This window comes from Antechinus flavipes, chromosome 5 (assembly GCF_016432865.1).
Source record: "Antechinus flavipes isolate AdamAnt ecotype Samford, QLD, Australia chromosome 5, AdamAnt_v2, whole genome shotgun sequence".
Classification (NCBI taxonomy): domain Eukaryota; kingdom Metazoa; phylum Chordata; class Mammalia; order Dasyuromorphia; family Dasyuridae; genus Antechinus; species Antechinus flavipes.
The window spans coordinates 57,881,202-57,902,827 of NC_067402.1; the positions used below are offsets into that span (position 1 = coordinate 57,881,202).

Genomic DNA, 21,626 nt, shown 5'->3' on the forward strand with positions numbered 1-21,626 from the left:
GTCTTCAGCATATGGGCATTTTTGTATTTAGGTCAATAGATTTTCCATTTAAATTGACCAACCCTAATTTATACGCATATGTAGAAGCTAATATTATATTTCCATTTACAGTACCCCCAATGCGTTTTCTCTCCTTCCTCACTTGACACATGAGTGAAGAGTACCAATGTGGTTTTTTTACATGGCTTTTGACCTGCACTGGGTCATACAGGGTCAGATGTGAGTGGGATGGAGAACTTCAGGACCAGCCCAAGCTAATGGAAAAATGATTGAAAAGTGAGCTGGGGTGGTTTCCAAATTGACCTTCCCAGCATTGAAAAGGTTCGTGTTTCTAAAGTAAGCCATGAAGTTTAATTAACTTAAATCCTATTGGTCTGTTAAATGGGATTTTATCTTTTACTAAGCTCACATTGAAGCCTGTTGGTCCTGCTTGTGGGTTATATAGTTCAGGAGAATGGTCAACTCTGTTTTGTTAGACCTTATTGTGTTTATATTTGAAAAATGGAAGCTAGGTGGTGAGATTGGGAAAAAACAGAAAATATTCCCAGTAAATAGTTAATTTTCACTGGAATATGTCCCTTCTTCCTCTTTCTCCTTACTTCCAAACATCAATTTTATTAAAAACTCTTTGACCATTTTGCTTAGTACAAACCTCAGAGTTCCTTGCCCTTTCCTCATTTTTCAACTGTATCTGACAGTTTGTATTGAGTGGTGGGTGGGTGGTGGAAGTGTCAGATTCTAATTTGTATTTTGCAGGTTTTGATTCCTCATATCACTCTAGATATATCATTATGGTTAATTTTTTTTTTTTACCCTTAGAAGTAATATTTAAAATTGAGGGGGAAATTATTAGTTTTGTGTGTGTGTGTATGTGTGTGTGTGTGTGTGTGTGAAATCTAAAAAATTATGTAAGATTTTGGAGGCATTTTGATTAATGTATACAAATTGCCATTTTTAGTTTTCTAATTTGGCCTTATTTTGTACAGTGTATAGTCATGCAACTTCTAATAAATTCGTTTAAGTAAATGTTTATCTGCCCTTTAAAAAAGGAATAATTATCAACATGTAAGCAATAAAATTTGAAGTACAGTAATTCTTAAGAAATACTGCTCTGCAAAATAACTATTCTCTATAATTCCTCTCAACGCACTTAAGCATTGAAATCGTTTCCACTTTGAATATTTAAATCTTTCTGTCTTTTAAAACAATCTTCCCCTCTTTCCTGAGTTCTTTAAAACATTCTTACTTTGTCCTTACAAGATTTTCTTCCTATTATCATGGGCATAGTAATTTAAAGTAGTTGTCCTGTTATTATGTTGAATGCCAAAATAGTTTTATAATTTAGTAATGACAAAAACAGTGTTTTCTTATTGTGGGAAAGAATTCAGTTTTCAGATGTTTCACTGTGCCTTTAGTTTTATTCTTTTTGTCACTTAATAAATATGATTACTACTGTAATGTGCACTTTCACTGATTGCTGCAATCTTATTGCTCTACTAGTCATATTGTCAGCTCATACTCTAATATGGAGAAACATACATTTAAAATAGCTATATGTATAAACTTAATTCAATGTTAGAGTAAATTTAAAAAAATTTTAAATGTATATTGTAAATTGCTTTGATTTGTAGCTCTGAAAATTAACCTTAGGTTGTTTTCTTATGTATATTCTTAAATATGAAGTATTCATTTTTTTTAAGGTGACATGCAGTCTGAGTTTTTTTTTTTTTTTTTTTTTTTTGGTGATCTAATTTAGTCCTTTTATTTTTTTTCTTTTTTCTTTTACCTTTTTTTTAATCCAAATGTTAGACATATACAAGCACTAGCAACAGCTCTATGTCAGGCTCTTTGAAGCGCTTGGAAGATACTGCAGCTCGATTTACAAATGCAAATTTCCAGGAAGTCTCCGCACTTACTTCAAGTGGAAACGATGTGTCAGAGACTAGAGGGTCAGAGAGCAAAGGGAAGAAATCAGCAGGTCACAGCTCAGGTCAGAGGGGAAGAAAGCCTGGTGGTGGAAGGAATCCAGGAACAACTGTGTCAGCAGCTAGTCCTTTTCAGCAAGGTATTAATTATGGTGCTATAGTTATAACATTGTTTTCTTGTTCATCAAAGTAGTTAAATTTTGCAAAAGATAATTGTTCTTTTAGCTGTGATTAATGAAAGAAGTTGAGTTGGAACATATAAAAATAATTAAATTTGCTCAATCCAGGTTAATATACTTTGAAATAATAGGGAAAAAATTAATTGTTAGATGACTGATGGTTTCTTTTATATATATTGATTTTTATTGAAGTTGAACTGAATTTTCATTGTAAGTGAATTCAAAATAAAATTTGAGATTGGGGTGATAATAATAGTAAATATGTAGTTTAAGATTTGCTTGTTATGTTTTTCTTGGCTCAAACTTATTTAGTGCTATATTTTATTTTTCTCTTAATTAAAAGTAATTGCTTTCTTAAAACAGTAAATTTTGTTTTTTCTATTACAACATAGGTTTATATTCTTTTGTTACTATAAATATTTCTTAGGTTTTAAAAACTGTCATTTTTCAAAAGACAAATTTCTTTTTAGATTTCAGTCATCTTTCTTTTGGCTGATTGTACACTTTTGTTATTACCATTTCATAATTAAAATTCCCTTTCCTAAAACTGGAAACAAAACAAAAGCAGTTTTATAGCTAATGGAGACAAATTCGTCCTTTAAATTTCTAGGAGATAAAAGCTCATTTTCAATGAAACACAGTATTTTTCTAACATAGTTATTTATTTCTAGTGACTATGTTAAATACCAATTTACTATATTACAGAATATAGTGAAGTATAATATTTTTGTTCTGTAATTTTTTCATATTCATATATATATATGTGTGTGTGTGTGTATATATACACACATATGGGTGTTAAGTACTTATATAGAGACAAATATTCAAGTAAAAATTATTTTAAAATTTTAGCTCTATATATTAAATATCATTTTTCTGTTAGATCTTTAAAGGATAAATAAGCTAAAAAATTTTCTTCCTTTAACATGACTTCATTAAAGTAACCAACCATACTTTCAAATTCAGTTCAGTTCAACAAACATTTACATAAAATTCCTTAGTCTTTTATCCTACTTGGAAAAATATGTAGACTAATATATTTTATGCACAGAGGATTATGTCAGACATAATGATTTTTAAAAAATAATTTTTCATTACTTCTCATTAAAGGAATTATTTAAAAAATAACACAAAAATGAAAGACACTCCAAGAATTTACTATTATGTTTTGAGTGAATAACATTGGCTTATAAGAATAGTGTAATTTTGCAATTTAACTTTTGGAAAATAATATAAATCTTATTTAAACTTTTGCATTACATTTTAAATCTGCCATAACAGGACACTCGGATATTCTCTTATAATTAAGACCCAATTTTTCTCTACCATAATTGTATTTCTTAATCTATTGTTATTCTTCTATCTTTGAATTAAAAATCTTCTTGGAAACCTGTCTTATTGAATTTCACAAACATTAAAGGAATTTTCAAAAAGCCTTTTTCATAGGTGAACACTAGAGATGTTCATGTTGTTTTTAATACTGGAATTTGTGTATTGCCTGTACATTTTTTCAAATCTTTTGTTCTGGTTATCAGAAAATGAAGGAAGTTTTTTTAAAATATATATAAGCATGAGGAGGTATATTAGGGAAGATACATTATCAAAGTATTAGTTGTATTATATGCTTCTAAAATATTTCTTATTTTGGTACTATTCAATTTATACTGTGGTGGATTTTCAATGCCAGATGTAAAAACAAAAAATTGTAAAAGGAAGACAGATGGTGACAGGTCAGGATTGATGATGGAGAACCTCTTTATAACTGCTAATTAAGTGGCAAAACTAGTTATCCTTAAATCACCGAGATAATGAAAATTATATAGTATAAGCAGGTTGTTGATATGTATGCTGTTCTACTTAAGTAATTTTAAAATGTTGATCTTAATGGGCATGTTCAGAAAGTATTTGGTGAAGTTAAAAGCAAAATGTTTTCCATGCTCACAAAAAAAAAGTTTAGAATACTTAAATTTTAAGAGCAAACTTTTTACTTTTGAACTTTATAGATGTTCTATAAATGCCTTATGTCTCTTGATAAAAATGATTTCAATAATACAATTTTTTTTACATGTAAAAATATTGTGTGGTTAAATTTATTACTTACCCTCTTGAAAGTTCTTTTTTATTGTTTGTGTTTCATTTTGAGCTTCTTTTGTATTGTTTTGGATAAAACATGATGGTCAAACTTACAAAATGGATATGCTGAATCACAATTTGTCAGTTCACCTCATTACAAAGAATATATTTTGTCATAAATTTGTCAGAGGAGATGATAAAAATTAGAGATGAGGGTTCCCCTGGAAGGTAGGTTCTTTGAAGTAATTTTAAATCATATAAAACAGTCTTATAGTCCCTTGACATTTAAAACAAAAATGTATTTTTCCACTATGTAGTTTTCCTTTAAAGTGTGATGATTTTTAAATGTGATATGTTGAGAAACCTAACATTTTATTCATTATAAAATACTAGTCCTTAGTTTTATGTTAAATTTTTACTCATGCTCTTTTCTTTTTTGGCAGATGAAATATTTAAGCTGATTTGGTGATGGTGTGTGTGTGTGTGTTTGTTTTTTTTTTTTTTTTTTTTTTTTTTTATTCAATTTCCTCCCCCTGTCCCACTCTTGTCTTTTTACTGCAGGAAGTTTTTCAGGAACTCCAAGCAGTGTAAAATCATCTTCTGGAAGTTCAGTCCAGTCTCCCCAGGATTTCTTGAGCTTTACAGAAGCAGACCTGCGCAGTGAAAGTTACACTCATTCCCAGCAGCCATCATCAACCAAAGATGTACATAAAACAGAATCTGGAAGCCAGGAAGGGGGAGTGAATAGTTTTAGTTCCTTAATTGGTCTTCCTTCAACGTCAGCAGTTGTTTCACAGCCTAAAAACTTTGAAAATTCACCTGGAGATTTGGGGAATGCTTCCCTTTCTACTGCAGGATACAAACGAGTCCAGTGTTCTGGCCTTGAAGAGGAAACTGTAAAAGAAAAGAAGAGAAAAGGAAGTAAACAAAATAAACATGGGCCTGGTCGACCCAAAGGAAACAAAAATCAAGAGAATGTTTCCCATCTTTCTGTTTCGTCTGCTTCTCCAACATCATCTGTAGCATCTGCTGCCGGAAGTATAACAAGCTCTAGTCTTCAGAAATCTCCTACGTTGCTCAGGAATGGAAGTTTACAAAGTCTTAGTGTTGGCTCTTCTCCTGTTGGTTCAGGTAGGGATTTGTCAATTTTTATTTTCCAAAATATTTCTGTGTGTGTGTGTGTGTGTGTGTAAAATTCATATATGTATATATACCTACTTAATATTTTACTACTTTATATAGTATTCATTGTATACTGGCACTCTAATTTTAGTATTTTGAGAATCAATTAGAGAAAATATTAAAATTTTGAGAATGAAAGAGAAAAGTCATAAGCACTTTACAATACAATATTGTTAAGAGTTTTGTTGTCTATACTAATCTTAAATTGTGTCCAATTCATAGAGGACCATCATTTGAGTAGGTCAGATCTTTTCCTTCCCACCATAATCTTGTATATGCTATAATACTTTGAAACTTCGTTGAGATTATTCAAAAATTCCCTGCTGAAAATCTGTTAACTCTCTGGAATTCAGATTGGAGTATAGTTATTTCTGTGAATGTTTTGTAATAAAAATAAAGATCATGCAGTTTACCAAGAATTGGTGTGAGTTTTTACATGCCTTTACTTTTGAGATCCTTTTCCCTTAAAGTTTGGATCTACATTTCTTATATATCTGAACTTCAGTATTTAAGGTCCTATTCTTTATTTTGTTAGGACAATTTTGAGTGAGTGGTAAATGAGTTTAAGTTATGAAATTCAGTTGTTATTTGCTTATTTGTAATACTGTCATTTGGTGTTTTAAATTTGTCAGCATTTTTAGTGTTTTTTTTAACAATCACATGAATTTTTCCCCAATTTGGTTTTAAATTATTTAAAAATTTCTACAAGCCACGATTATATGTATCTTGATTTTTGCTTTTCACTTGTGTTTAAACTTTGAAAATTATGTGTGACTTGTTAGTTAGCATTTCTTTTTTTCTTTTATGTGAACTTTAGTATTTAAATCCTATTCTTTATTTTGTTAGGACAATTTTGAGTGAGTGGTAAATGAGTTTGTTATGAAAGTCAATTATTTGCTTATATGTAATACTGTCATTTGGTGTTTTAAATTTATCACCATTTTTAGTGCTTCTTAAAAATCACATGAATTTTTCCCAATTTGTTTTTAAATTATTTAAAATTTTCTACAAGCCATGATTATTTGTATCTTGATTATTGCTTTTCACTTAAACTATGTGTGACTTGTTAGTTAGCATTTCTTTCTTTCATTTCTTTTCTTTTGGGGGGAAAGAGCAATTGGGTGAATTGTGCTTGGATTATAGATTTTTGAGTGATTAAAGATATGAAAGATCTTTATTTGTATTATACATTTTTGTTTTTAGGATATAACTTAAAAACAAAAGACCTGAATTTTGACCAAACTAGGATTTATGTGATTGTGTTTGTTAATTTATAAAATATTTTATTAGTAGGAACAATGTGATGAAAACAAAAGGAAGGACAGCCATCTGAAAATATTGATATTTCTATTTTGTAAAGTTGAAATTATACTTAATTTTATAGAAGCTTTTAAAATTTATATTGTTTTATTCTTTTCGATTTCATTCAAATAATTTTATCAGCATTCAAACATCCCCCCCAAAAATCATGAAATATACTGTGAAATATTGTATGACATCAATGCAAGCTGAATTTTTGTGGGATATCTATATCTCTACTGAATATGTATAACTTTTTTTTTTTTTTGCTGAGGCAATTGGGGTTAAGTGACTTGCCCAGGATCACACAGCTAGGAAGTATTTAAGTGTTTGAGATCAAATTTGAACTCGGGTTCTCCCAACTTCAGGGTTGGTGCTTTATCCACTGCGCCACCTAGCTGCTCCTAAATATGTATAGCTTTGAAAATTTTCTCTTTTTCAATCATCTGAAATACCCCCAAACTCAATTACTTATGTAACTTAGAATTATCTTAATAATTTTCATATTTGTGTATTTGGTGTGGAATTTTGAGAATCAGCAATTGCAAGTTTGATTAATTTAAAAAGTTAATTAATTTATGAACTAGGTTTATAACTTTTTATAGTTTGTAAGTTTTAAATATTGTTTACATTATTTTATATAATACTGAATCATCACAAAAATCATATCTAGCACCTTTAAATTTAACATTTATCATAAATTCTTTTAGAAATGTCTATATATACATATGTATGTATATACATACATGCATACAAGATTATTTTAAAAATTAGATCATGCTGTGTTTTATTATAAATTTAAACAAAATACCTAGCTAGTAGATATTCCTTATCCAGTGATCTGCGTCAGAGGCTTTTCCAAGGTCATGCAACAAATAGAAGATGTTTGTGTGAAAATGTATTATTCTATTGTTCTTCCCTTTCTCAGCTATATCTTGGGGGGGGGAGGGGGAAGGGGCACTGTCCTAAATGGTTTCAAATTCTGACATAAATATGTATGTTGTTGTATATATTTATGAATAATGGTATATTATACCCAGGATTTTAAAGAGGCATGCTCACATATGAAAGAAAACAGTTTTAAAATATTTTTAAATGAGGTTCTTTTTGAATCTCTGATTGAAACATTAAAATCATAAAACAAAGCTTTTTGGTTCTGGAAAGGCATTTGGTAAAAAGCTTATATGTATATAATATTGTTTTATATATCATATATGTAATACCACATCAAATCACTTGAGAGAAAGAAAGCAGCATGTACTGGCCATGGCAGGCCACACTGCTTTTTTGACCATAGTTCCCAGATAGAGAAAGACTTGGATCCTGAGACCAAGATATTTGGAAATAGCAATGTGTTCCTCAAACCATCACACCTTCTTCCAGTCCAACCCCTGCAATTATCATTGAAGAAGGAAATTGGGGAGGGCTTCCATCTTCTTTTTTGACAACAGCAGTAGCCGCTGGCCAGCTCAAGAGCCCTTGGAGTGATGGGATCTTCCACAGCATTGGTTTTGCTTCTAGTCTAATTGTCACATATGAGCAGGCTGCTCCTGTGAGAAAGGAGACAGCCATTTTCTTCTTACAAGTCATGGGACAGACAAACCAGCCTAGCTGAAGTTAGAGATTTCCCAGGCTAAAACTTAGGAGACAGGTGAACTATATGGGGCAGATCATTTGTCACCACCCCTACCACATTTAATTGTAGCACAGGACTCTGAGCCCAAGAGCCTTGAAAATGGCAGTGTTTCCAGCCAAATGTCCTCAAGCCATCATCCTAAAATATAGATACAGCCTTGTAACTGCTCCTGCAGGAGTTATGACCCCTTATTATTGAAGGCTCACCAAGACCAAAGTCTTTGGCGCTGTGAAATGCTTCAGCATTGGAAACCAGTGTGATTTTAGTAATGGAAATGGCATTAAAGAAAAACGTTTTCTGGGTGCTTTATTGTTCTTTCCAAGGATTATAGAAATTTTTTTATCTGACTTACAGCTGAAGGATTTCACATTTATTATTTTCCTTATTAGAATGTGAACTCCTTAAGAATTAAGCCTGTTTTTGTTGTTATCATTGTAGTAATCGCTATTGTAGATATGGTTGCTGTTGGTTTGTTTATGTTTTATTTTTTGTATTGCTGTCATTTAGTATAGGGCTTTGAATGTGATGCTTCATTCTCTTAATTTTGGGCAGAGTAAGGGAAAACAGGAATGCTTAATATGCTCTTTGTGATGCTGTGAATAGTTTTATCCATTCTTGAAAACAATTTTGAACCACCCACAAAATCATAAAACTCCCCATATTTTTTAGTTTAGTAATACTACTATTAGACCTACCTCAAAGAGTTCAAAGGAAAAAGAGAGGCACCTAGATACTAAAGTGGATAGAGCATTAGCACTAAAGTCAAGAAGACCTGAGCTCAAATCTGACCTCAAATACTTAATAGTTATTACCTGTGTGACTCTGGGCGAGTTGCATAACTCCAGTGTCTCTCAAAAAAAAAAAAAAAAAAAAAAGAAAGAAAGAAAAACAAACCATGTGTACAAAACATATAAGAGTTCTTTTTTTAATGAAGAATATGAATGGGAGAGGGGAAGGAGGAGAGGGAGAAGGATATCAGGTGCCAAATGGTTGAACAAGTTATAATAAATGAATATTAAAAAATATTATGCCACAAGAAATTATGAAGTGAATTGTTTCTTTTTAAAATATTTCATTCTTTCAATTAAACATGCAAAGATACAGATTCATTTCTGTAAGATTTTGAGTTCCAAATTTTTCTCTTCCCACTTCTCTCCTCTCCCAAAGACAATAAGCATTCTGATATAAATTATAGATGTGCAGTCAAGTTAAACATTTCCACATTGGTTATGTTGTGAAAGAAGAAATAGAAAAGGAGAAAATCAGACTCCTCCCCAAACATGAAAGGAATATGCTTCAGTCTTCATTCAGAGTCCATGTTCTTTCTCTTTTCCATCATGGGTCTTTTTCTTGGGTCATTGTATTGCAGAAAAAAGCTAAATCTCTCATAGTTGATCATTGAACAATATTGCGGTGTATAATGTTCTCCTGGTTCTTCTCTATTCACTCATAATCATCACTTCATGCAAGTTTTTTTTCAAGTTGGCTTATTTCAGTGAAACCTGAGAAAGACTTATTTGAATCAATGGAGAATAACAACAGAACTATGAGAATTATTTCTAAAATAAAACCATTGACAAAGACCTCAGAACAGTGCAGTGACCAACTAAATTTCCAGAGAATCTTTGACAGGCTAGTGAAAATAAGGTAACCCTTCACTCCTTACCTCCCATCAGGGTCAGTGGGGAAATTTTTTTTTTTTCTAACACAAGAGAATAGAAAAAACATCAGCAAGAATCACTCAAGCTGAACAGCTTTGAAAAATTAAATACCGAATTTATTATGTTTAAAAGTAAGCTGTATGTAGTAGATGTTTGCAATGGAATATGCATTCTTTTGTGTTTATTTGAATATTATTTGGTATTAAGTTTAGAACAATAAGATATTCTCAAAGAGTGAAAATTGCTTTAAAATTAAACACATCAAAACTAATGAAAAATATCAATACTGAATATATGTAATATTTAAAGGAAAAAGTTAAAAGAATTACAGGAAGAATTTTATAAAGTAAGGGAAAATTTTAGAAAGGTAGGTGCTAGAAATCTGTAACTTATTGAATCAGAACAACAAAAAAGTATATATATATTGCTCAGTTGTGGCTATGCCTTTAACCATTTGTTGTTGGACATACCCTTACAAAAATGAAATACGCGTAGCAAAGTAAAATTATTAAATATTTTCTCTTATAATAAAATTATATAGATATTGAAGAAAGAATTTATACTTAAGTGTTGCTTAAGTAATTTAATCATAAAGATTAACTAATCACTGAACAGATTAGACATAATAGTTTTCACAAAGAAAATGATATAATAAAAACTCTGGATCCAAGCAAAGCATAGCTATGGAGAAAAATCTATCTCTGTCTGTGTTTCTCTCTCTGTGATTTTTAGCAACTCACAAAAAAAGTGCAAGGAAGCACCAAAAATAAAAGTTCTGAAAATTTTCGAGTAAAGAAAATTGAAATCAATTACATCATGGAATAATAAAATAGAATTAAGAGCTTTTTGCATTTATATATGTTGTTGGAACATAATGTTGATCAGGCATTTCTGATCTTATTCAAAAAGAAAGAGGAAAATCAAATTGCCAAAATCAAAACTCAAAAAAAGATCAAAATAATAAAGGTGGGGGGAAGGAAATTAATAAAGACATCCAATAGGATGCCAACAAAATATATTCATTAAAAGGATTGTTTTTGAAAACACAAGAATGTTCAGTTTAACAACATGAAGTAAAATGTACATATCCACTGTATAAAAAGAGATTCATCAAACCCTAGTTGTACTTCTAAAGAAAAAACAAAAAAACAATCCCCAGAAAGATTTTACTAATTTTAGTGTTATATGGGTTTTTCTTTTTTTTGTTCAAATGGGAAACCTCAAACATAAATGTGATCTTGGGGCATGTTAAGGAGGGACAATATCTATAATGAATATTGATGTGAAAATATTAAATACAAAACTAATGAAGCTGCAAATAATTTAGAAACAAATTATACTATGACCAAGTTCAATTTATACTGAGTACAAAATTGTTTCAAATATGAACATATTAATAACAAAATAAACAAAATAAAAATCATAGGATTTTATATAAATGAAGAAAAACTTCTGGGTATGTGCAACCCTTTGACTTTTTAATGTCTATTAGGTAATTGTATATTACATAATTACTAAGGTTCAGGCACTCTGCTAGGGAGTGGATATAGAAATTGAGGTAAAAATGTGCTCTATACTTCCAAAGAGAGAAAAAAAGTAGATAAGTTCTTTGAAGACATAGGATATAATTGTATCTCCAACTCTTAGCAGTATCAGGCACTTACTCTGTGCCTGGCACAGAGTAGGCACTTACATAGGAGGTAGACACAGTATAAATGGAAAGTAATTACAGTATTTCTGAAGGAAGTCAGAATGTAAAGCATTTTATACATGGGAGACAATTGAAAACATACAGTCAGAAAGTGAATTATTGTATGTGAGAAGCAGTAACTTTGGCCAGCATAATTAGGTCACAGAGTTCATAGAGAAAAGTATAAAAAGACTAGAAAAGTTGAAAGTGATTCAATTGTGAATGGCCTTAAACCAGATAACATTTTATATTTGATTTCAGTGACAATAGGTAACTATTGTTTCTGGGTTTGTTGACATGGTCAAACTTTTGTCTACACGAAAGTCCCTTTGGCAGTTGGTATAGTATGATATATAGAGAGAAACTTGAGACTAAGAGATCAGCCAGAACATGACTGTAGTGTTCCAGGGACAAAAATAGGAAAATTTGGGAGAAGGCAGAATTTGGAGGAGAATATAGGTTCTTTTTTGGACATGTTAAATTTGAGATGCCTATGGATGTTCTAAAATCAATTCATGATGTGAGACTGAAATTTAGAGAAATTAAGGCTGCATATTTAGATCAAGTGTACGGATAGAAACATAGGAATCATAGGTAGTTCTAGAAAGAGCATCTATAGTAGTAATTAAAAAAAAACTGAAATTATCATAAGCATTCTTCTTTTTTTGCAATTAATATAATTGTTTCAAGTAAAAACGTCCCTCCCCTGCTGCCATTTGACCCCTTCTTTGGACTCTAGACTTAAGTTGCCTGGGACCTCTAACAGTGAACAATTTTAGTAAAGTAACCTCATATGGAATTTAACCCACATAGATCATCAGCATTTCACATTAACATCAGAAACAGAAAAGGGCTTTTCTCATAATTTAAATTATGACAATATAAAAAATAATATCTGTGAGTCCACTTATAAATATAGCCATAGGAATTATATGTGAAGAACTACAAGAATTCTTTAAAAAAAATAAAGGAATATCAGACCTCATGGTCTCTGCCAGTATAACAAAAATGATTGTTCCATACCAATGAAGCCTAACAAATAATTACTTTATAGACTTTAGACCAAATTGTAATAAAATTTATATTGGGAAACTAAGTTTAAGAATTTCAGAAAGAAAAAAATGACAAGGAAGGATTCCTTCTTGAATTATTGGAACCAAATCTAAAGCTATATTACCAAACTTCATATTTTGTGTATATGTTATTTGCTTAAATTTTATCTCCCCTATTAGATTGTTGGCTCCTTGAGGACAATGTACTGATATCCTCAGACCTTAGCATAGTGCCTGGCAAATTAATAAATGCTTGTTGACTAATAATCAAAACTGTTTGTAATTTCTTTAAAAGTAGAAAAGTTTTTAGTGAGTACAGATTAGGGATGCACTAGCCAGAATCAGTTAAACAGATTTAATCCAACCCAAAGAAATATTCACAATATATTAAAATACTTGAAAAATATTAAAGCATTCTTGGGAGATATGCTTATATCAAAATCTGATAAGCTTCAGCTTGGGATATTTCCCCTAGATTACAAGGTAATATAAATCAGAGAAGAATGGATGGAGCTCTATTTTATAATTGGATCTGGTTTCATAAGTTTCAAAGATCTGGTCTCTTTAATATGGAGAATTGACACAAATATCCAGCCATTTTCCAATCAAAGGAAATATTAACATCAATAACCATATAAAAATACTCCAAATAACTAGTGAGGGAAATGCAAATTAAAACAGCTCTAAGGTTCCACTTTATAGTCATCATTTTGTCAGAAATGATAGGAAAATAACAATTGTTGGAAGTGATATAGGAAGATAAGCACATTGGTATATTACTGTTCCAGTGGTCCAAACAAACTAGAAAACAGTTTGAAACTATTGCTGCACCATAATGATCTTTTGTGTATAAAAGTCTTTATAGCAGTACTTTTTGATGTAGCAAAGAATTGGAAATAAAGTGGGTGCTTACTAGTTGGGAATTGGTTGGATAAATTAGGAAATATGAACAGTGGGATCTTAGTAGTCCCCAGGCAACAATCATTTGTTAAATATTGTGAACTATATGCAATGCTTAATTTATCATAAAAATGATTAAAGGATGATTTGAGAGAGTCCTGGGAAAACTTATGAACTGATGCAAAACTAGGAAAACTATTTTTACATTGCTATGCATTACTATTTATATTACTATATTTCACACTGCAACATTGTAAAAAAAAGCCCAGCTTTTTCCCCTTTTAAAAAAAATTTATAATATTTTATTTTTCTACTTACATGCAAAGATAGTTTTCAATAGTTATTCTTCTAAGATTTTTGAATTCCAGATTTTTTCTCCCTTTTCTTAGCTACTCCCAAAGATAGCAAGAAATCTGATATAGATTATACATGTCCAGTCATTTTAAAACATATTTCCATATTAGTCATATTGTAAAAGAAAAAGAAAAACTATAAGAAAAAGCAAATTTATTTTTAAAAGGGTAACATGTGCTTTGATTCATCTTCAGTCTCTCTAGTTCTTTCTAGGATGCAGATGGCATTTTCCATCACATATCAATTGGAATTGTCTTGAATCACTCTACTGCTGAGATGAGAAGTCTATCATAGTTGATCCTCACATAATCTTTCTGTTACTATGTACTATGTTCCCTTGATTCTGTTCACTTCACTCAGCATCAGTTTATGCAAGTTTCCCAGGATTTATACCATAACTTATTTAGCCATTCCACAATTGATGGGTATCCACTGAATTTCCAGTTCCTTGTCACTACAAAAAGAGCTGCTACAGACATTTTTGCACATATGGATCCTTTCTCTTCCTGGGATACAGATCCAGCTGGATCAAAGGATTTACCCCTTGCAACAAAAGGTTGTTATTTATAGCCTTTTGAATGTAATTCCAAATTGTTCTCCAGAATGACTGGATCAGTTTACAACTCCACCACCAATGTTTTAGTCCCAGTTAGGAAAAGAACTTTGAAAGATTATGGAGTATGTTTCAGACAGGTGCAGAGAGAAACACATTTTTTATTTGATCAACTATACATAATTATTATAAGAGAATGTTTTTATGAGTATTAGGGGAGAGGTACAAGGTACTGATGGTGTTCTTAAAAAAAAGAAAAACATTTTAAGAAATAATTACATGTTTAAAAATTACACAGATGAGCAAAAGAAAGCTCAGAAAAGTTCACAAACAAGCAGTGTCAGTACCATATTAAATTTACAAGTATATATGTAAATGTCCATGTACAATGTGCATATCATATTTATGCAGTCATAACTTTTATACATAATTCCTGGCCTTATTTGTATCTAGAAATATTAACACTAATGATTTTCTAGTGCATAAACAGATGTTCTCATAAAAATATTTGGTAACATTCTGTATTATCAGTTATTTTTCATTAGGTAATTTTTAAAGGTTCATTATACTCTGACTTTTATTTTCATAAGTCTTGTTTGCCTTACTGAAAAGAATTTCTGGATTTACAATAGTAGTCAAAATAGTATCCATATGGGATTTGAGGAAAAGGGAGAGCAAACAAAAGTATACCTCCTTAAATGGTCATTGGCATATTTTTAAAAAATATATAGAAGAGAAGAAAAGAAAATCTAGTAAGAAACCCTAACAGGCAAGACAATTTTGAAAGTAAACTTGTGAACTTTTTTATATATAAAAAACAAGTGTTATTACATGGAAATTCGTAGTTTCGTATACTATCCTCTGTATGTATATATAAATCCATAATAAATTCTAAAACAAAAAGAAATAAAGTTTGAAATGTCCATTTGATTAAGCAAGGGTTACTGACAATCGTTCTTTAAAGTCTTAATTCAGATGCCTCGAGGTTTTGACTGTATTCCTGATAACCAGTCTTGCCTGTTATCTAGCAATGAGCTTTGCTAAGATGTATCACCAGAAAGCTAGCCTCTCGCATTGATTGGGGGAGAGGGTAGGGAAAGAGAGAAGAGGTATGAAACTTCCATATAGTACAATGGAAGGCAAAATAATTTGTCAGTTAAGACAAAGCCTCGGGACTCAGAATTAAGAGGAAACCAAAAAACTCAAACACACGGGAGTTTCTTGTTGAGGGAAATAATAATAACCTTGAGTAGCAGTTCTGGAAGCCAGGGGAAAAATAGAAAATGTGCTAGTAGCATAAATAACAGGCTTTTATCTGCATCTAAATTGGTAGCATGATTTTGATGGAAATATGGTTAACCCTGTTTTCTTGTGGAAAATATGCCCACTCTAACCTTCATTTATATTTTTTATACTTATTGCTCATTAGAAAATCAATAGTTTGGACTACTCTAAAAAGTTGTTTTATAATATTTCAGGAGACTTTATACATTTGAGAATACAACTTTCTACTTAATGTGATTGTTACAGAAGGATATAAACTATATCATTTATGTGCTCTTAAAAATATTTAAGCCATATAGAATAATGGAATCTTTCCCAAAATGATCATTAAAAATTTTTAAGTGAATTCTTTTTATTTGTTTAGAACTAATATTCATAGTTGTCTGTGTAACCTAGTAGATAAAATGTTGGACTTGATAATAGGAAGACCTGGGTTCAGATCCTGTTTCAGTCGTATTAATTATATAACTATGAGGAAGTCACTTAATCTATGCCACAAACAGTTTCTAGGACTTATTTACTGTCAAGATCATTTTCTGTCTGCTTTTGTGGAAGTTTTCCATTTTGATTCAATCAAAGATCCTCTGTATTCCTTTACCTTTATCTGAGGTAGCTGTGTGATCCAGTGGGTAAAAGGAAGTACTAGACCCGGAATCAATCTTGGACATTTACTAGCTTTGGGACATTTAAGCTTAATTCTTAACTTTATGACTTTTACAGGTCACTTAAGAAACTCTGCCTTAGTTCCTTCATCTGTGAAATGGTAGCAACAAGACCACCTGTTTCTCAATGTTGTTGTAAAAAGGAAATATTTGCAAAAGTACTTTATAAACCTTAAAGTGACATACTAGGGGTTATTATTGTTGTTGTTATCATTGTTACTATATCTTTAGATAGGATCATTTTAAGCGCCAGTAGATCTGAGCAACATCTTTGAGTGGTATTCTCATCTGATTGATATAAATAATAAAGTAAAAAGTGAGAAACAGGAGAAAAAGGAATAAGAATATAAGAAAAGCATCATCATTAAAGGGAAAAATTATGCAGATGATAGAGAATAGTTGTATGATGCCATAAATTCATAAATGATAGTTTTAGGTGTTACTTAGTTTTGGGGGGTTTTTTTTTGGTTTTTGTTTTATGATACACTTCATGAATTTGGATGTCATCCTTGCAGAGGGGCCATACTGATCTTCTCTGTATCGTTCCAGTTTTAGTATATGTGCTGCTGAAGCGAGCACTGTTACTTTTGATCTCAAAGACTGATAGGCCACAACTTATTGATTAAATTAGGTAACTTAAAAAACAAACGACTAGCTCATATTTCTATGGTACTTTTGTTTATAAAGTATTTATGCTGGACAGAATTTTGTCCTTCTATTATTGTTATTTCTCATTAGGTTTTGCTTAAGAAAATAACTAGGCTTTTATGCCAAGTCATGTGCTTTCTATCCTGTGTTTACAAAAAGCTATCAGAGGCTTGGATTTTAGTAGTTACTTTTTTTCTTTATATACTTAGATAAGTCTTTTTTCCTTCCTTCATTAGAATGTAAACTCCTTGTGAGTAGGCTTCATTTGATTCATTATATTTGTATCTTCAGTGTGTAGCACACAGTGGGCACTTAATAAATATGTAATGATTAATTGACTTCATTGCGTTTTTTAACAATTAGCACCACCTAACTTTCAGCTATTCATTATTATTATTATTATCATCAATTATCATTATTAGTTGGGTTTAAGTTGCCCAAGGTCACATAACTAGTAAGCATTAAGTGTCTGAGATAGGATTTGAATTGTGGTCCTTCTGACATTAGGGCTAGTGCTCTATTCATTATGCCATCTAGTCACCCACCCCAGATATTTTAAAACATAAATTGTGATAGCAAGGCAAAGCAGGGACCATGTTACCTCTTGTATACCAGAATTCCATAATCCAAATCAATCTAACCATTTATTTCTATAAATAGTATTAGAAAATATGGCTTGCTCACTTTGTCTTAGCCATTAGAAGGAACAAAAACAAGAATAATGGCGGGGACCCTATGGTAAAAGTGTTCAGTATAAAACAGAAAACACTTTAGATTCCTTTAAAAAGTATGAAATAGATTAGATTTAAATGAACATACCTTTCCTTTCATCAAGCATTCATTAAACACTTATAATATGCTGCTGCATGTTGAATCATGCAAATAAGAAACAGTTCTTATCCTCAAGAAACTTTTGTTTTACTGAAGAAGAGCCTCTGTATATACACAAAAACATAAATTTTTAAAAAGCACATATGTAATACAGTGAAGGATGATGAGGGGAGAGAACTGGAAAAGTTAGCAGAAATTGCTAAATCTAATAATCTTTTCTCATCTTCATCCTTAAACTCTCTGAAGCTTCTGATATTGTCAGTTATCTATTTTCCTTGACACTTCACTGTTTGCATGTATGTACGCATTTGGTCTCCTCATTCTCTTCACAGCTTTCTAATTGATCCTTGATTTCCTTTACAGGATCTTCATTCAGGTTATACCTGATGGGCTTTTTATCAGGCCTTTCTTTTCTCTATGCTGTTTCACTTGATTATATGGAAGCCAACAGCTTTCATTGCTTTTAAGAAGCAAATAATTCTCAGACCCAACTCTAACTTCTATCTTAACTTCCATTGTCCTATTTTCAACTGCTCATTGGATATATTCAACTGGATATTGTAAAAGCGATATGTCTAAATCTGAAATCTTTATCTTTCTCCTCAGATTCTCATAACTTTCCTATTACTTTTGAGGATATTACCATCCTCCCAGTCACCTAGACTTCCAACTATGTGTCATCTTCAACTTGTGACTCTCCATTTACTCCTTGCCCCCATATCCTAACAGTTACTAAATTCTCTTGTTTCTTCCTTGGCAGTGTATCATATATACTTTTCTGGCACTGCAGCCACCTTGGTTCAGGCCCTCAAAATCTAGTCTTTTGTTTGGTTTTTATGCTTCACATCTCTCTCTAGTATCCTCTGCTCAGCAAATCTTAATAACCACCTCTTGCTTCTAGGACCATCTAGAAAATCTGTTTGGTATAATCTGGCCCTTCCAACCTTTCCAATCTTATCCTCAGTGTAATCTGTGGTCCATTATCATTGACTTGTATGGTATTCCATTTTTTACTGACTATTTAGTAGTCCACCTGACTGAGAAATGGGAAAATCAAGAAAGATCTCTTAAAGGAAGTGACACTTCAACAGAGTCTTGAATGGGATATTCGTAATCCATGTGGCACACCTAGAAAACTATTGAATATTGAGGAAAAATTAGTGAAGAGACATTAGAAACATCACGTGGGGAACAGCACATAGACTAGGTTATCTAGAACTTACAGTGGCTGAGAAGAAGTAATTTTTAATGAGCTTAGAAAGATAGTTTGGAGTAAAAGCCATCAGAAAATATATTAAAATAGAGGCAGCAGTAAACCATCAAAATGACATGGTCAGATTTGTGTTTTAGGGATTCGGATTAGGTAGCTGTTTGGTTGATTAATTAGAGAGCCAAAACCCTAAATGCCCGAGAACCAAATTAGCATACTCTTTCAAGCGAGAGCATTTTGGGAGCCCTTGTCAATGAGGTTGTGAAAAAGGTTCCAAAAGTGGAAATGGACAAACTGTTTCTCTATAAAGGAATTCAAGTTCTGACTACATAATGGAACTATTAATTACCCTCTTATAGGATGGGGTTCTTAAGCTGCTATTGATGAATTAAAAAACAATTTTTTTTCCAAAATTATATTTTAATATAATGTGTATCTCTTTCCAGTCTTACTGAGTTTTAAAATTTTTTTCATTTTAGGCATTTAGAAACATGATTCAGTGAGAAGGCCAAAAGCTTCGTCTTTGATACAAAAAAATTCTTGTTCTATAGTAATTCCTGCTAATACAACTAAATTGAAACAAATAATAGAATAGCATTGAGAAGAATTGGCTATCATATCTTCTAACAGCCATTTTGTACAAATTGTCCTATTTCTCTTAGCTTCAACACATCTTTAAAATGGTGATACTATTTATCTCAGAGGTGTTATGTTTGATTGAGTTTTTATTTAATTTGTCAGAATAGATTACTAACCTAGTAGATAAGGGTTACTAAATTTAATACAAATATAATTTGCTTGGATTTTTGCAAAACAGAGGATGTGCTGAGACAACTTTAACTACCTCCAGAAAGCTAGTTTTTGAGTTTTCAATATGTATATACTACAAATCAGGGTTTGATTTGTTGTTTTTCTGATTGTCTAAACTTAAGAAAGTGATGTAGAAAAATGTTAATAAGGAGGTTGAATTTAAATTTGTACATACTTGGGGTTTATGTTCCCCACAGTGGTTTTTTAATTGTTACCTGTTTAATTGTTATCTGTGAGCAAATTTTTTGATTATCTCTTAACTGTTTTCATGGGGGTATTACACTGCATTATATCTGAAATCCTTTCCAGTGTAATCCTGTTTTCTTCTGATAAAGACCTAGCAAGAAACATCTCAAATCATTCTTCTAAGGTTCCGTCCAGCTTGTGGCCAATGATCCTATTTAAATTTTCTTTTTTAATTATTATAACCTTTAGGGAAAAAAAAATCAGTGTTCCCTGTTAACAAATGTAAGCTCTTCAATCACAGGGACTATTTTATAACTAAATTGCTCAGCTCTGTGCTTAGCATATAGTAAATTCTTTTTAAATATTTGATGATTTGATGTAATTCAATTTTATTTGTACTTATAGACTTTTGGCACAATTGTAAAATTATTTTTAAAATTTAATTTAAAATTTTTTTTAAAGCTTTTTATTTACAAAGCATATGCATGGGTAATTTTTCCAATATAGATCCTTCCCCTAGCTGGCAGGTAATCTAGTAGATGTTAAATATGTTGAAGTACATGTTAGATCCAATATAAGTATATATATTTATCCAATTATCTTGTTGCACAAGAGAAATCAGATCAGGAAGGAAGAAAAAGAAAAACCGAGAAAGGAAGCACAATGCAAGCAAATAACAACAGAGAGAGTGAGAATGCTATGTTGTGTTCCACATTCTGTTCCCATGGTTCTCTCTCTGGGTGTAGTTAATTCTCTTCGTCACTGTACAAGTGGAACTGGTTTGAATCCTCTCATTGTTGAGGAGAGTCGCATCCCTCAGAATTGATCATTGTATATAGTTTTGTTATTACTGTGTACAATGATCTCCTGGTTCTCCTCATTTCACTCAGCATCAGTTCGTGTAGACCTCTCTGAAATCATCCTGCTGGTCATTTCTTACAGAACAATAATATTCCATAGCATTCATATACCATAATTTATTCAACCTTTCTCCAGCTGATGGGCATCCATTTAATTTCTGGTTTCTAGCCATTACAAAGAGGGCTGCCACAAATATTTTAGCACATATAGGTCCCTTTCTCTCCTTTAAGATCTCTTTGACATGTAATCCCAGTGGAAACCCTGCTGGGTCAAAGGGTATGCACAATTTGATAACTTTTTGAGCATAGTTCCAAATTGTCCTCCAGAATGGTTGGATCTGTTCACAGTTCCACCAACAGTGTATTAGTGTCCCAGTTTTTCCATATCCCCTCCAACATTGGTCATTATCATTTCCTGTCATTTCAGCCAATCTGACAGCTGTGTAGTGGTATCTCAGAGTTGTCTTAATTTACATTTCTCTAATCAATAGTGAGTTGGAGCACCTTTCCATGTGGCTACAGATAGTTTCGATTTCTTCATCTGAAAATTGTCTGTTCAAATCTTTTTAACATTTATTAGTTGGAAAATGACTTGAACTATTATAAATTTGAGTTAATTCTCTATATATTT

General features: G+C 31.4%; 1 protein-coding gene and 1 non-coding gene across 5 annotated transcripts in view; one reads left to right on the forward strand and one right to left on the reverse strand.

Annotated features, from left to right (window-relative positions):
• MLLT10 (MLLT10 histone lysine methyltransferase DOT1L cofactor) overlaps window positions 1–21,626 on the forward strand; it is a 218,202-nt gene that overhangs the window by 115,810 nt on the left and 80,766 nt on the right. For 3 of the 4 annotated variants that reach the window (XM_052001709.1, XM_052001708.1, XM_052001712.1), the window contains 2 exons: window positions 1,810–2,065; window positions 4,739–5,308. In XM_052001709.1, coding sequence (XP_051857669.1) covers window positions 1,810–2,065; window positions 4,739–5,308 — 826 coding nt within the window. The remainder of the gene's footprint in view (window positions 1–1,809; window positions 2,066–4,738; window positions 5,309–21,626) is intronic. The other variant, XM_052001711.1, reaches the window with a different exon arrangement.
• LOC127539547 (U6 spliceosomal RNA) lies at window positions 16,923–17,029 on the reverse strand. Its single transcript, XR_007947975.1, has one exon. It is a non-coding gene; the product is annotated as a U6 spliceosomal RNA (small nuclear RNA).